The sequence below is a fragment of the Pleuronectes platessa genome, chromosome 3 (genome assembly GCF_947347685.1).
Source record: "Pleuronectes platessa chromosome 3, fPlePla1.1, whole genome shotgun sequence".
NCBI lineage: Eukaryota > Metazoa > Chordata > Actinopteri > Pleuronectiformes > Pleuronectidae > Pleuronectes > Pleuronectes platessa.
The window spans coordinates 14,655,130-14,668,664 of NC_070628.1; the positions used below are offsets into that span (position 1 = coordinate 14,655,130).

The 13,535-nt window shown below is 45.6% G+C and overlaps 1 protein-coding gene across 1 annotated transcript in view; it reads right to left on the bottom strand.

Annotated features, from left to right (window-relative positions):
- The window catches only part of adgrl3.1 (adhesion G protein-coupled receptor L3.1), a 32,606-nt gene that overhangs the window by 14,052 nt on the left and 5,019 nt on the right, over positions 1 to 13,535 (bottom strand). The window contains exons 2-6 of the mRNA XM_053417447.1: positions 10,903 to 11,025; positions 10,519 to 10,724; positions 9,133 to 9,309; positions 7,747 to 7,956; positions 2,556 to 2,776 (exon numbers count right to left, since the gene is read on the bottom strand). Of these exons, the coding sequence (XP_053273422.1) occupies positions 2,556 to 2,776; positions 7,747 to 7,956; positions 9,133 to 9,309; positions 10,519 to 10,724; positions 10,903 to 11,025 (937 nt within the window). The remainder of the gene's footprint in view (positions 1 to 2,555; positions 2,777 to 7,746; positions 7,957 to 9,132; positions 9,310 to 10,518; positions 10,725 to 10,902; positions 11,026 to 13,535) is intronic.

Consider the following 13,535-nt stretch of genomic DNA (forward strand, 5'->3'; position numbering starts at 1 on the left):
TTAGCATTGACGGTAAAAGATAAACTGCTGTATGCTAAATTATACTGCCCCCAAACATCTTCACCCATCAATTGCAGTAAGCAGGAGAAGAAAAAAAAAAGAAAAGTCGCCAGCCTGCCCTCCGCTGAGGTCAGACCCAAAGGGCTGCAGCAAAAAAAAAAGGTACCTGAGTAAAAACCGCTGGAGCAAAATGGCCGACTGATTCACGACCAGCTGCTTCTGAATTATTAATCTTTCAATTTCCGCCACATTAGAGAGCCCTCCATTACGGGTCCCTGACTGTGTCACTGTACCCTCCATTAGGGCTCCTCTGCTAAGTCATAGCCACCTTCATTATGGGACGGGAGATAGACTCAGTGCCACTGGCTAATGCGGGGGGGGGGGGGGTGGCGGTGTGATGCGTGTCAAGGTGACACAGCAGGGGTGGCAGATGATATTTGCCGAGGTTTTGTTTCAATGCGTTATGTCAAACATGACGAGCAGCATCATTTTCAAGGCCTGACTGATGAATGAGTCACTAGAGAGAGAGTTCTATGCTTTAAATGAAAATAGCTTTCAGTTTCTTCTTAAAGTCCACGAGGCACAGGGCCGTTAAAAGCTTGAAAAGTGGTTGTTTGGGGTGAAGGACAAGAATTCATTTTTTGGGATGAAATTAGTCTTTTCCATCTTCACTGATTTCAATGTGGCTCTTTATTAACCACATGCTCCCACAACATATTACTTGTTGTTTGGGGGCTTCTGCCGCTAAACCGCAGCTATTGTGGACACCAGTCTGGTGGCTAATGGCATGCAGTCTTATTATTCATCCAGAGCTTGGCGTTCAGACACTCATGTTTTAATGATGGTCCCACGATGAAATATTGATCTAAGTGGTATACGAACTGGTGTGGCCTGACGCTTAAACACTGCTAAATTCGACCCTTCCTCGTCCTCCAGCCTCCGAGGTGACGTGGAGCTGCGAGGTCTGATCTACAGAAGACCCCCGCCAGCAGCTCAGGACGTGGGCATTTGAGCATGTGAATCATTTAACAGCCCTATAGTGTCCCGTCATATTTCACTTTCTATATGGAGCCGCTCATTTATTAGCAATCGAGGGAAGAGATTTTTGCCAGATACAAGTTTTTTTTCAACACACAGTTCCGCTTTTATAATGCCCTTTCTTACAGTTGTAGAGTGGAGGACAGGTCACGGACTTCCTAAGTGCACCGTGTACATTTATGCACATCATGCACATAATATGCATATGCACATGCATGAATAAGATGTGCGACTCTCAAAGTGTCATCTCAGAGTCACAGCATGAATGGAGTGGACAGGTCAAGCGTGTGAGACTGTTGTTATGTTTACTCGGGTGTATTTGTATGTGGCCTATTATGCATATACTTCATATGAATGAGATGCTGCCTGGCTTCTCCTGGATCCACTCTGTGTTTCCGGTTGGACAAGTCGAGCGTGCGTGAATACGTCTCCATGGGCTCTTAATGTATGTCCTCATCGCACTCACTGCTCTGCTCCTCCTCTGGGGAATCTTCCCTTTTTCTTTGTTTACACACACCAGTGCAGAACAGTGTGGATGGGTGCACAATCGGACACACTGTCCCATCACCTCACTTTCTGTGCCTCCATCCTCACACTCAAATATTCAAATCCCTTCTTTTCTCCCTCAGGCTACATCCATACCACTACGTTTTCGTCTGAGAGCAGCAAACTGGAAGGATCTCTGTCCGTTAGTTGAGATCCCCGTCCATACTATTTCACCTCAGAAAGCAAAGCACGTGACCACTCACGTACACTGGGCATGCTCCTGCTAGTTTAAACAGGAGGGCTCACACCCCAATGGACAAGGGAATAGTCATAGATTGCCCAAAAGGGAGCTCCTGATCATGTAAACAGTTGTTTCATTGTAAGAAGCAGAATCTCACTGCACAACAGCTGTTAAAAAAGACAACAGAGTCAGCAACGCTTATAATTTCCCATGGTGTAAACTAAACTGGTAGACGAGGCTAATGCCGGTTGGTTTCATTTGGAAGGGATAGGGAGCCCGACGAATCAGAGAAGGCTACATCTTGACCGAAGCGCCCAATCGGCAACCGGTTGTAAGTGTCTACGACGTCATCAGTTGACATTTTTCAGGAGTTTTCCAACTTATAAGGGACCTGCAGTGATAACAAAGGTTTCTGTTTCAGTGGCTCTAAAACTCGGGAGTAGTGTGTACGCCAGGTGCATCTGTATCGGGCTGATATGGATGCTACTACCCCCCCCATCTTCCCACGAGTTAAATCCTTCCATATTCACACATTGTTGCTGCCGTGCTCATGCAGACACTCTAACATGCCCCCCCCCCCCCCCCCGCTTGTACCCACACTCCCCCTCCCGTCTTGCATCCGTCTCTCCCCTCTCAACCTCGCTGAATTGACTCTTCAGAGGTGCCACAGCCAAAACGACATCAGGCACTTCAGCACCCCCCCCCCCCCTTCCCTCTCTGCCCCCATCATCCATCCATCCACCCATCCCTCACGCTCTACGCGCCCTCTCACCCCCCCCTCTACGCTTACACTCGGTCAGTGCCGTAGCTCCTGTAGTCCACCGCGGCGGAGACAGCCACGATGATGGCGGGCACTCCGTATCCTGCCAGGTAGAAGTACTTAGTCCTGGAGTGTTCGCTCTCAAACACCTCCACCAGCATGATGTAGAGCTGCACCCCTTCCAGGAACATCCAGGTGAAGGCTGCCAAGAAGAAGAAATGGAGCAGGGCCGCGAAGACTGCACAGGCAATCTGGAGAGGGAAGGAAAAGACGGAGAGGATTTAGGAACACAGTGAAACCACATGGAGCGGTGCTTGAGAAATGCGTAACCTGGGGGACAGTTGCGCTGATGAGATGGCGGGACAAAGACACAAACACTTCAGGCGATAAGAGCCTGAGTAAGACGTTATGGTCGTCACACATAGGGCCGACAATTCTGGAATAGACAGGAGAGGGCGAGTACGAGGCAGGAAGCAACAGAGGGAGCTCACAATCATAGTGTAGTATAACAGCAATTACAGGCGACAGAATGACTCTAAATCACTTCAAGATGGCAACATTAGTAGAGCCTCCTTCGCACTTTACTCCACGTCTACATCTAGAAGTTATTTCAGAAGATAGATGGGAGAATACAAGTGACAAGTGGGTGCTGCAGCCTGTGCTGATTGACCACATTTCAAACAGAAGCACTTTCAAAAGGGGGCTGAGAGAGAAGAGGAGGGAGGGGGTTACGGAGGAGGGCGAACTACTTGGCAGCACTGGAGAGAATACCATGTGATTTTTTTGTCAATGCCAAGGAGGAACAGAAATGAGTAAAGAAAATGACTCAGCAACTTGGTATGAAAGAGACAAAGCACCTATAAGAATTGACACATTCTGTTTAGAAACTGAATATCTGGAGGAAAGAAATCAGGTTTTATGCGTTAACTAAACTTAAACCGTGGATTTTCAATAAACTATATAATCAGAATACTGTGAATGTTGCTGTGGTGTGGCAAGGGTGATGAAAATAACTAATGAGATTAGTAGAACGTGAGTAAATGGAGATTAAAACACATTGTTTGAATCATGTGAATAGAGATGAATGAAGGGGAGGAAGAGTTGGAGGATAAAATGTTCTTTTCAGACATGAACTGCAGAAAATGTAGATCGGCTCTGACTTCAACCTAATCCGCACGTATGCTTGACTCATCCACCCATCACCTACCCAAAGGAATTATTTTCTCTTTTTCAGAGACCTGCACCCACATGAATATTCCTAAAATACAATAGCGTCCACTGTGTGAGGATTTGAGCGAGGGAACAAGGTTTGCTTTGCAAGGAGCTGCAGCCGTGGGAATGAGTCTCTCCCAAAGAGAAAGCAAATTGCCCTAAGATGACTCGTCATTCCACCCCCCCACAGAGAGGCCCTATTGTCAGAAATGTTCATTCTTCCGACCCTACCCATCCGACCTGTGGATCTACGGCAAGGTATAACTGCAACCCGCTCATCACTAGTGCAGATATTTTCCTGGGCTTTGCCTCTCACGTATAAAGAACGCATCTTCTGGGGCAACATGCATACTACCTCCTTTTTTTTACTGGGTGGTTGTTAGTTACAGAAGGAACTAGGCTACAATCAAGAAGCAAAAATGGCGAAAACTAGAAGCAGAGATGTCTCTTCTTGGATCGATGAGGAGTAGGAATGGCTAGCAAGGAGTATGAGGTGGCCAATGAGGTTTTTTTTTCTGGACTTAAACGCAGCCCCGGAGTTTAAAAAATAAATTGCGTCCAGCAGCATTTCTGACATTTTGTTTGCTTTCTCCCATATTCAGCCGCTCTGAATAATTGGATGAAAAGCGTTCGGACTTCATGTCTGAAAGCAGCTTTAGAAAAAGCCTGACTCTCTCCTGAATGGAAGAAAAAAAAGAAAATCCCAGCGGCAAAGAGTGAGTAGTTGAAAAGTGAAAGAGGGTTATCAAAACTAAAACAACATTAACAATTTCAGCAGGAGGGAAGGAAGAAAAGACGGCTGCTTCAGAAAAGAGAGGACGAGGAAAGAATGAGCGGCGAGATGTGGCCCGTCACGTTCACGGCAATGTACTGATCTAAAGAGTCTCTCCTAAATCACTGAATGGGAGCGCGAGCAGTCAGACTTTTATAATGGAGGGGTTTTCAGCGAGAGACAATTACCTAATGTCTGAGAGACAATGAGTTTAGGGGGCGAGGGAGTCACTCATTTCCATTTCTAATGATCGCACAGTGTATTTTACATACACAGACAGAGGCACGCACACACACACACACACACACAGGTAAAAAAACTGATTATGCAAAGTCATTTACTTTTCCTGCTGGAATTACTGGCTTAACCGGCTGTGAGCTAAGTGACGCTGAAGATGTTAATGGGGGTCACAAATAGTCACCGGTAATTAACAGGAGGACGCCACACACACCGATACAGCGGCACACACACGTACAAAAGAAACATGATCCCTCCTGCACAAACATACACACACCAAAGACACATACACAAACCTCAATGTCAAAACACATTATGTCAAATTTGCCGCGTCTCTTCATCCGCAATGAGATTGTTTTTCTCATTGAACTCTCAGCAGGATGCCAAGGCATGAGGCTTTACTTTAATATGGGGGAGGTAAAGGATATACCCCAGGGTACGTCCTCCCCCATAAACACACACTCCGATGATTAAATGATGATTAAACCAGTTAACAGAAGAAAAAGAAAACATGGGCTACCTTTACACTAAAGGTTGCATATATAAAACATACAAACAGATTGTCATTCAATGAGCATACATGAAATGAAAGGACAATTTCACATCTGAGAATTATTTGATTTTCCTTAAATGATTTGCATATTAAATGCAGATCATATGTTATATACGACATGCGCTGTGACTGAGGCTACATCCATTCTGCTATGTTCTCGTGATCAGTTTGAATCCCTGCCCATACTAAAATGCAGGTGACCACTTATAAAAAGTAGACATGCGCAATGGACATTTGGTTGTTATTTGCAGAAGGGGACATGCTACCTTGTCTCTTACACAATTTAACTGCAAAACATGTATAAGCAAAGTCCACAGAGTCAGCAACGTTCCAAAGGTCATCGTTTCCAAATGTCTCCTGTCCAGAGTAAAACACTGAGTTTTTAAACAAATACGTTTTAAACAGATATGTGGACACAACTGCCTTTTAGCAGCTTTTAAACTGCAGAGAAGTGTGGACGCCGGTTGTATCCGTAGTAGAGTTGATTACAAACAACATGGTAGTAGTGCTGATTTAGCCTTGCACACAATTCACAAATTGAGCCAGTCAACCTGATCCAGGACCTTGAGAGGACAGGCCGTGACTAATAAACCTCTGTCGCCCACAGACATGTTGAAACGACTGCATTCATCCACAGCTTTTACTAGAATGCACCGGAATCATTGAACGCTGCTTGACATTTTGATGCGCACAATGACATACAGCCGATACACACACTGAGCCGGGATAAAACCCCAAGGTGGCTCTGAATGTCAACATGCCTTATTTGACCCCCGCTCGGGAGCTGTTTGCCATTCCAATTGATTTTGTTGAGAACTACCATTAAATTATATTCAAAACCTTTTTATTTTATTCTTTCTTCTATATTTTGTTTCAAAAAATCTATTCATCCAAAAATAAATTCAACAGTGTTGTTCGGCACGCAGGACAGCATCTACACTCGGTAATTCTCCAGTACATTAGCAGTGATGTGTGGGGACTCCTGTGGAATTGCGTTCTTAATATGAACAGTCAAACGCAGGTTGAACCCATATTTACAATCCTGCCTCGCATGAGATTTGTTTGTGATCTTTTTATTTACCGCACAAACATCCTCCTCACAACCAGTGGGATTCCCTGCTACTGTTGCCTGAGGGGAAAATGACTAACAAATGCAAATGTTGACATGAACTCAGCTAAGATAATAAAAAGCTTTAATAGATAATCTACTGTGGAGGCATTCATGAATCAGTGGTAATGGACCAAAGACAAGCGGGAATACATATTTTTTATATTTGTGTTACTTCTGAAGGACTCTACATATTTACTACCTTTAGTAAGCAGGTTTTTCTACTGAAAGGATTACCAGGAAACTTGGTGGAGGATGCGGTATGGGACCTGCTCAGGGGGGTTAGTAGAGGAATTATATTTAACCCTAACCCTTTCTTGTCAGTTGTCATCAGTTTTAACAATTTTCCAAGATTTCTCAGAAAACAGATCTGACATGTTTAGAAGACTGATATTTATGAGTTTTTGACATTGAAGTAGATCCAAATAAAAATCCATATCTAGTGAATTAAATGCGGTCTCATAAGCTGACCGTTGGGCGAGTGCCCTGAAGTGTCATATAATATAAATATTATAAGTATAATTTATCATAACTCTTGAAAAGTAACCTAAATATTATACATATGCACAGTACAATAACTAATTAGGTTCTGTTATAGATGTTATATCTGCTTTGCTTTAGTTGGCAATGCTTTCTCAACTATCAACAAACTGTAAAATGATTAATATGATTGTAATTGTCGACCTCATCCACTAAGTATAGTAGTGATGTCATGGAAAAATTAACAATGTGCAGTTCAAACGAATCCATTAATTCAGTGGTTTGCCTTGCTGCTTTTTTCCTTGTCACAATTAATGTGAAGTATAAAAATAAAACATTACATAGCTATTTGAATACACAGATATTGTTTGTTTTATTAGCGAGTCTGATGCATTCCTGCTTCTGATTCATTCTGGGAACGCTGCGTGTAACGAACCTGCTGTTTCTTATTCATGTGGTGGTAATGTGGTCAACCACTGACAGCAAGTTAGTAAACATTTCACAATTGACTCTGCCAACGTGGCATTATAATCAGTAGTATAATCATGGTCAGTGGACAATTATGCCGAGCCTGTGCCAGCGCAGCATGAATAAAAAAGCAGTGTGAAGATGAAGCCCGTGTACAGACAGAGTCGTTTTTATTTCTGTCTATATCTAGTTCACATTTTAATATCGATCATCTTGTCATAGCATGTAGTTCAAATAATAAACACAGATTCTATCATCTATACACCGGGCCTGGAGCCAATCCCAGCTCACGTTAGGGCGAGAGGCGGGGTCACACCCAGGACAGGTCCCCAGCGTGTCACACGGCCGCTCTACACAGGTACACACTACAAAGAAAATCCATTCTGCTTACCGGCTGGTCGGCCCTGTTGATCCCGACCAGGAACAGGGACTCGGCGATGAAGAGGCTGATGCAGAGGTTCTTGTGGATGGTGTTGCGGTCGCTCTGCAGCCCGCGGAAGAAGCAGAAGGTGAAGATGCAGATGAGCAAACAGACCAGCGACAACAGGATCCCCACCCAGGTGATCACGTCCAGGAGCAGGTCGTGCATGCTGTCCGCTTTCTGTGAGACGGACAAAGACAGAGAGAGGCAAAAGCATGAGTGGTTTATCTGATACAAGTTAAGCTTTAGTTTATTAAAAATCCATCTTTCCACTATCTAGACGGCTATATCCTTTGAGGGTCCCATTAGGGGGTGGAGCCTACTTCGGGCTAGAGGTGGGCTACACCCTGGAAAGCTTGCCCGCATGTTGCAGGACCAACATACAGAGACACACAACCAATTAAATCGTAGATACAGGGGCATGCAAACTTCATACAGTAAGGTCAACCCCGGCTATCGAACCAGGAACCCTCTGCTGTGAGGTCACAGCGCTGTACCACTGTGCCACCCTCCGTAGAAATCATACAAGTCATATTGTTGTTACATACTAACAGACACACAGGCAGACCCCCCCCCCCCCCGTGTGTCTCTGAGCGTTCAGGGCCGCAGCGTTACGCCGCGTTGCACAGGTGCTCTGGCTCTATCCATCAGTGTCCTGCAACCTGGCAGGCGGAGCAATGTTCAACATTGCACTGCTGTGATGGATCTACTGCTCAAACCCTAACAGTGTGTTCACACGGGGGGGGGCTGCCGAGCCATAGCTCTGACCATGACCCCTTCAGAAGTAACACACATCCTCGGGCCCCGGAGGGAGAGACCAGGGTGTCGCGCGTTATCCGGAGTTACAGGAGCCGATTTGGGGAAAAGGAACTTATCGTGACAAAAGACGGAGACAAAAGAAGGTGCTTATCCCACACACAGCGGGACAAAGGGGTTCTTATCCACTGCCCACTCTGACTCGTGGCTGTCAAAGTACTTTTTTTCTCGTCACTCTAGAAATGAAACTAATAGAATAAAGTCTCGTGGAAGGTGAACTCGATTTGATCTGTTTTGCTGTATTTGTTTGAGGTGCACAGTCCTTTTGTCGTCTCAGGTTCAACATCAGGCCGGATGACACAACTGTAAAAATCGTCTGTGAATTCTCCCCCGCCAGGTTTGATTACTCAGATCCAAAGTCTCTGGAGAGTTCAAATCTATTTTCCTCCTCTTCCTTCCTTTCCTTCCCTCCCACATTTTTCCCCCCAGGATGTGTTGACCAGACTTTGCCAGCCACCACTAATCAAATGATGAACAGCCGACCCTTTGATATTGCCCCTCCCCGCCTCCTCTGGCAGGCTTGGCGGAACAAACGCCTACCTTGACCTCCACGTGGGCCATGAGCACCGCAAAGCTGGTGAGGTGTGTGCAGGAGCAGCTGGTGTGTGTGCGATTGGTGCCCAGCAGACGACAGTCCTGCGTCGACCAGATTCCCATCATGGTGCGTTTGGAGTAGCTCCAGAACGAACAGTTGGGATTGAAGTTTTCTTCCGAATGCTAAGGAGAGGGGGAGAGAGAGTTAGACATGGAGCGAGAGACGGGGAGGAGGAGGGGTGGGAGAGCAAGGAGACAGAGAACAGATACTTAGTCATGGGGAGGTGGGAGGCAGAAGCATGAAAATGTTGGGAGAGCCAAAAGAAAAGTGAGAAAAGTGGTGGGAGGACTTGGTGGAGAGGGGATGGAGAGGAAGAGACACAGAGAGGGAGTCACAACACACACACACAACAACAACAACAAAACAACAAACAGAAGGGACAGAATGAGAGAGCGCAGCAACAAATAAACACAGAGTCATGGCAGGAGGTGGCAGTGCCGTGTCTGTGCGTGTAGGAGCTGCTCGAACCTGTGTGTGTGTGTGTGTGTGTGTGTTTGTTTGTGTTTGTGTTTGTGTTTGTGTATGTGTGATGCTTTAGGGAAGTGCTCTTAAAATGAGCAACTGAAACGAGCTGAAACACCAATTGAAGACGAATTGGCTTGTTGTTTAAGGAACTAAATACTCACCACAATTTAAAACTTTTAAAAGTCACACTAAACAATTGCAAATTTATTCAGTGTTTTTTTTTCATGTGCACTGAGAAGATGTTAAACCAATTGGGAAAAGTTAAGTTTTGTCAAAGCAAATCACAAGTTTTCTGGTGCATACACAAAACTTTCTAGTTTGCAAACATATCTTTCTAAAAAAAAAAAAAAAAAATGCCCTCAGTGCTCCGTAGAATAATTCCCTGAAGTTGCTAGTCACTGTTTTTTGTTTTGTTTTTATAACTGCTCCAATCGGGTAAGATTATATTATTTGAAGCCTTGGTGACAAAGAAAATACTTGTTATACTAAATCATATTTATCATTCTTATTGGTTTTGGTGTCTCGTGGTTGTTCGATTCCATTTATCATGTAATTCTTCCAGCTCGGTGTTTTCTTTGCCCCTTACTCCGATGTCCATTCAGATCCATCCTCCCCCTGTTTAACCACCTGTTGGCTGCTCCATATACATATACTGTAAATAATTACCCTTTGAGTTATCAGATTATTTTCATGTTTCTCAGTCATCAGTGGTGCTGCTGTGCTTGTTGGCCTGAACCTTCAGAAAAGCTTCAAATATCACCACCATTTTCCTTTCACCTCTTGTTTTTCCCTCCTCTTCCATTATCCAGCACGCTATTTCTTTTGAATGTTTACAAAGGGAGGTCGTGACCCCGCAGCTCACTTACCTTCAGGTGTTTGACAGTGAAGACCACCGGCTCAGACAGGTAAACCTTGTTGCTCTCCTTGTTAATGGATGCCGTGATGACCGGGGAGTTGACGATAACAGAGTAATTAGGGTAGACCGCCTCGCTGCTCAGCCTGACGCTGGCGTTCTCCGTGGACAGGTAGGCGCCCAGGTTCCTGTACAGGACAAACGCCATCCTGATCTCCCCTGTCGGAGACACACACAGGAACATATGAGGGGAGCTGGAGATAATAGTTGACTAACACCACGAGGACAGAAATAGACTGAGGGAGTGTTAGACGGAGGGAGAGGAGAGAGACACACGTCGGCCTCAGACTTCATTGTGAGAGAGCAAGAGGGAGAGGGAGTGTGATTTCTCCTCTACCGTTTCTGCCGTGCTGCTTGAGGGTGCTGGCTGACAGCTGGATGGAGTTTCCATGTAGCTCCGACTGAGGGAACGTCAGGTCTGCGAGGTTCCCCTCCGTGCTCAGCCTGGCCACTTCCAACTCTGAAACACACACACACACACACACACACACACACACAAACACACATTAGACACGTAGCATGAGGATTTGTTTTACAGCCTGGTAATAACCATGTTTTCTCACTAAGTGCATCACAGCAGAACACAGGCATGAATCCTGAAGCGGTTTCTCGCTTTTCCCCAAACAAAGAAAAATGAAACAGCTGAAACGCATCGGAGTGTTTTATACTGAAAAGGCAACAACGTCTTCAGGCAACCGGTCCAACACACGCGAGGTGGATAATCCAGCCTGTCTCTTCTACGCTGGGAATCTAATTTCCCAATTCGGGTTCGTTAGCACCTTCCTGATTACGGCCCGCGTAATGTATTCGATAAAAGTTTCTAATTAAGGACTAATTATACCTTCGGTGTATTGCTACCTTGTGCTTCTGAGCGATTTGGTGATTTAGACAATGCTTTTTCGCGGGGAAAACAGCTCCCTGATCAAATCAACAACACAAGGACATGCTCGAATGGAAATGAGAGTGGGAGCGGAGGAGGTGGAGTGGGAGAGGAGGAGGGGGAGAGGAAGGGAAGTTGAAGAGGTCAGAGAGCAGTGCTGGGAAGAGAGAGAAAAAAGGAAAAAGGAGGCTAGTCAGAGGGAAGTAATGGATGAGATGAGCGAAGGGTGGCGTAGAGGGGAGAAGATTACTGTGGCTACAGCCATTTCTACTACTAATGTATATTTTAGTTTGGGCATGAGTGGTCAAGTGATGTGCATTTTCAGGCCCGTCTCAGTCTCTGCTTGTCCAGACTGGAGCTTTTAAATCAAGACAGGGCCGGGAGCGTTTCCAAACTTCTCCATTTTAGACGGCTCTGAAACCCCGGAGTCGTGTGGACGTCGGGCGAATCCTGAGCAGGGGTGACGCCTTTCCAAATGAAAGCATAGTGAGGTGGATGTATATATAGTTATGTGGATGTGCTATAGAGTAAAATATGAGGCAGAGAAGGGAGAGATAAAAGGTGTGGGAGAGAAGCAGAATGAGGCGGGCAGACGTAAACACAGACGCTGAGATGCAAATAAAGAAAGAGAAACACTGGTTAAGAGTCCCTCACTTTCACATGAGCCAAACTAAATATTCAAGATGTGCACACACACACACACACACACACACACACTCATCCACACCCACCCACAGCGGCGGGGTATCAAAACACACTGAGTCTAATCTAATTAAAGGATCCTTGTCATGACAATCCTCCTCCAAAGAAACACCCTTGTTCATTATCGTTATCACACACTCACGCTGTTACCGCTGTTACCTTCCAATCACTGATTTGGTTCTAATAATAACACTATTTATTCATCTTGATATGACTGCACTGCACAGTCGCTCGCACTGAATCCAACAGAATCACACTGCAGAGCTGCAGTGTGATTCTTTTAAAGACGCATCATTCAAACACTTTGTTCGTGTCACTCACTCTCCTCTGATGGCCTTAGAAAAAGAAGGGAGGGGGCTTAAGACGTGCTCGGAAAAGAAGGGTAGAAAGAAAGGAAACGGAGAGAGAGAGAGAGAGAGAGGGAGAGAGAAAGAGAGATGAGAGGCGGTATCGGGCCAGTTATGAATAAAGAGGAGAGATAATCACGGTGGATCTGCCCACTGGATTAGCTGGAAGGGAAGATTAACGGCACAAAAAAGGAGACGAAAGCGGAGACAGAATTTTCCACTAAGAGATCATTTCCTGTTTTAAGTCCTTCAGAGATGTGCTATAGCCTACATCTCGAAGGCTGTTTATGTAACTATGCTGTATTTATGAGGCGCGTTCAGGAGGAAAGAGAATTGGAGGAGATACAAGTCTGAAATTATGTAAGGTAAAATAGTGTGGGAGGCCGTTTGCTGCCTGGGAATGTGCTGGTTCGACTCGAGCAGGAACGAGACGGGGAAGTCACGTTGGAGGGATCCGACTGTCTGTGTCTGAGAGGAGCCGGACGGAATGTTATCGCCACGTAGTGAGACTTAAATAGCTGTGATTTCATTGCTCACTGATGTGAAAGTGAGCAAGAAAAACCCTCCGAGCGCCGTTTGACATTCCACCGCCGCCGTCGCCCTCAAGCGCGCGCTCGTCCGGCCTCGTCCTCACATCCTCCTCTTCTCCCTCTCTTCCTCCTCGCCCGCGCCTCCTCCACCACACTTCATGTCTGATTGAGTGAAGGAAGTCCAGTGAAGCCTCGTAATAGCAGAGTGATGTGTTGGGAAGTTTTGAAATATTAAATCCAGTAAACAGCGGGATAATCAAGGGAAGTGGATGCGAGCAGCTCAGATGAAATGATGGCTCAGATGTATGTCATCATCCAGAGGCATGAAAAGCACTGAGGCTTTTTTTGCTCTCCAGCATTTCTGGGTCCATGGGCCCACTGATGAGAAGATCAGTGGGAGGAGATGATGGAAGGAGGCGAAATAGAGAGCAGAGGAAAGGGGCTGCACGTAAAGCCATAATAAGCAGCTTTGTTCTGTTCATTCAATTCCTCCTACAAGTGGAATGATGAA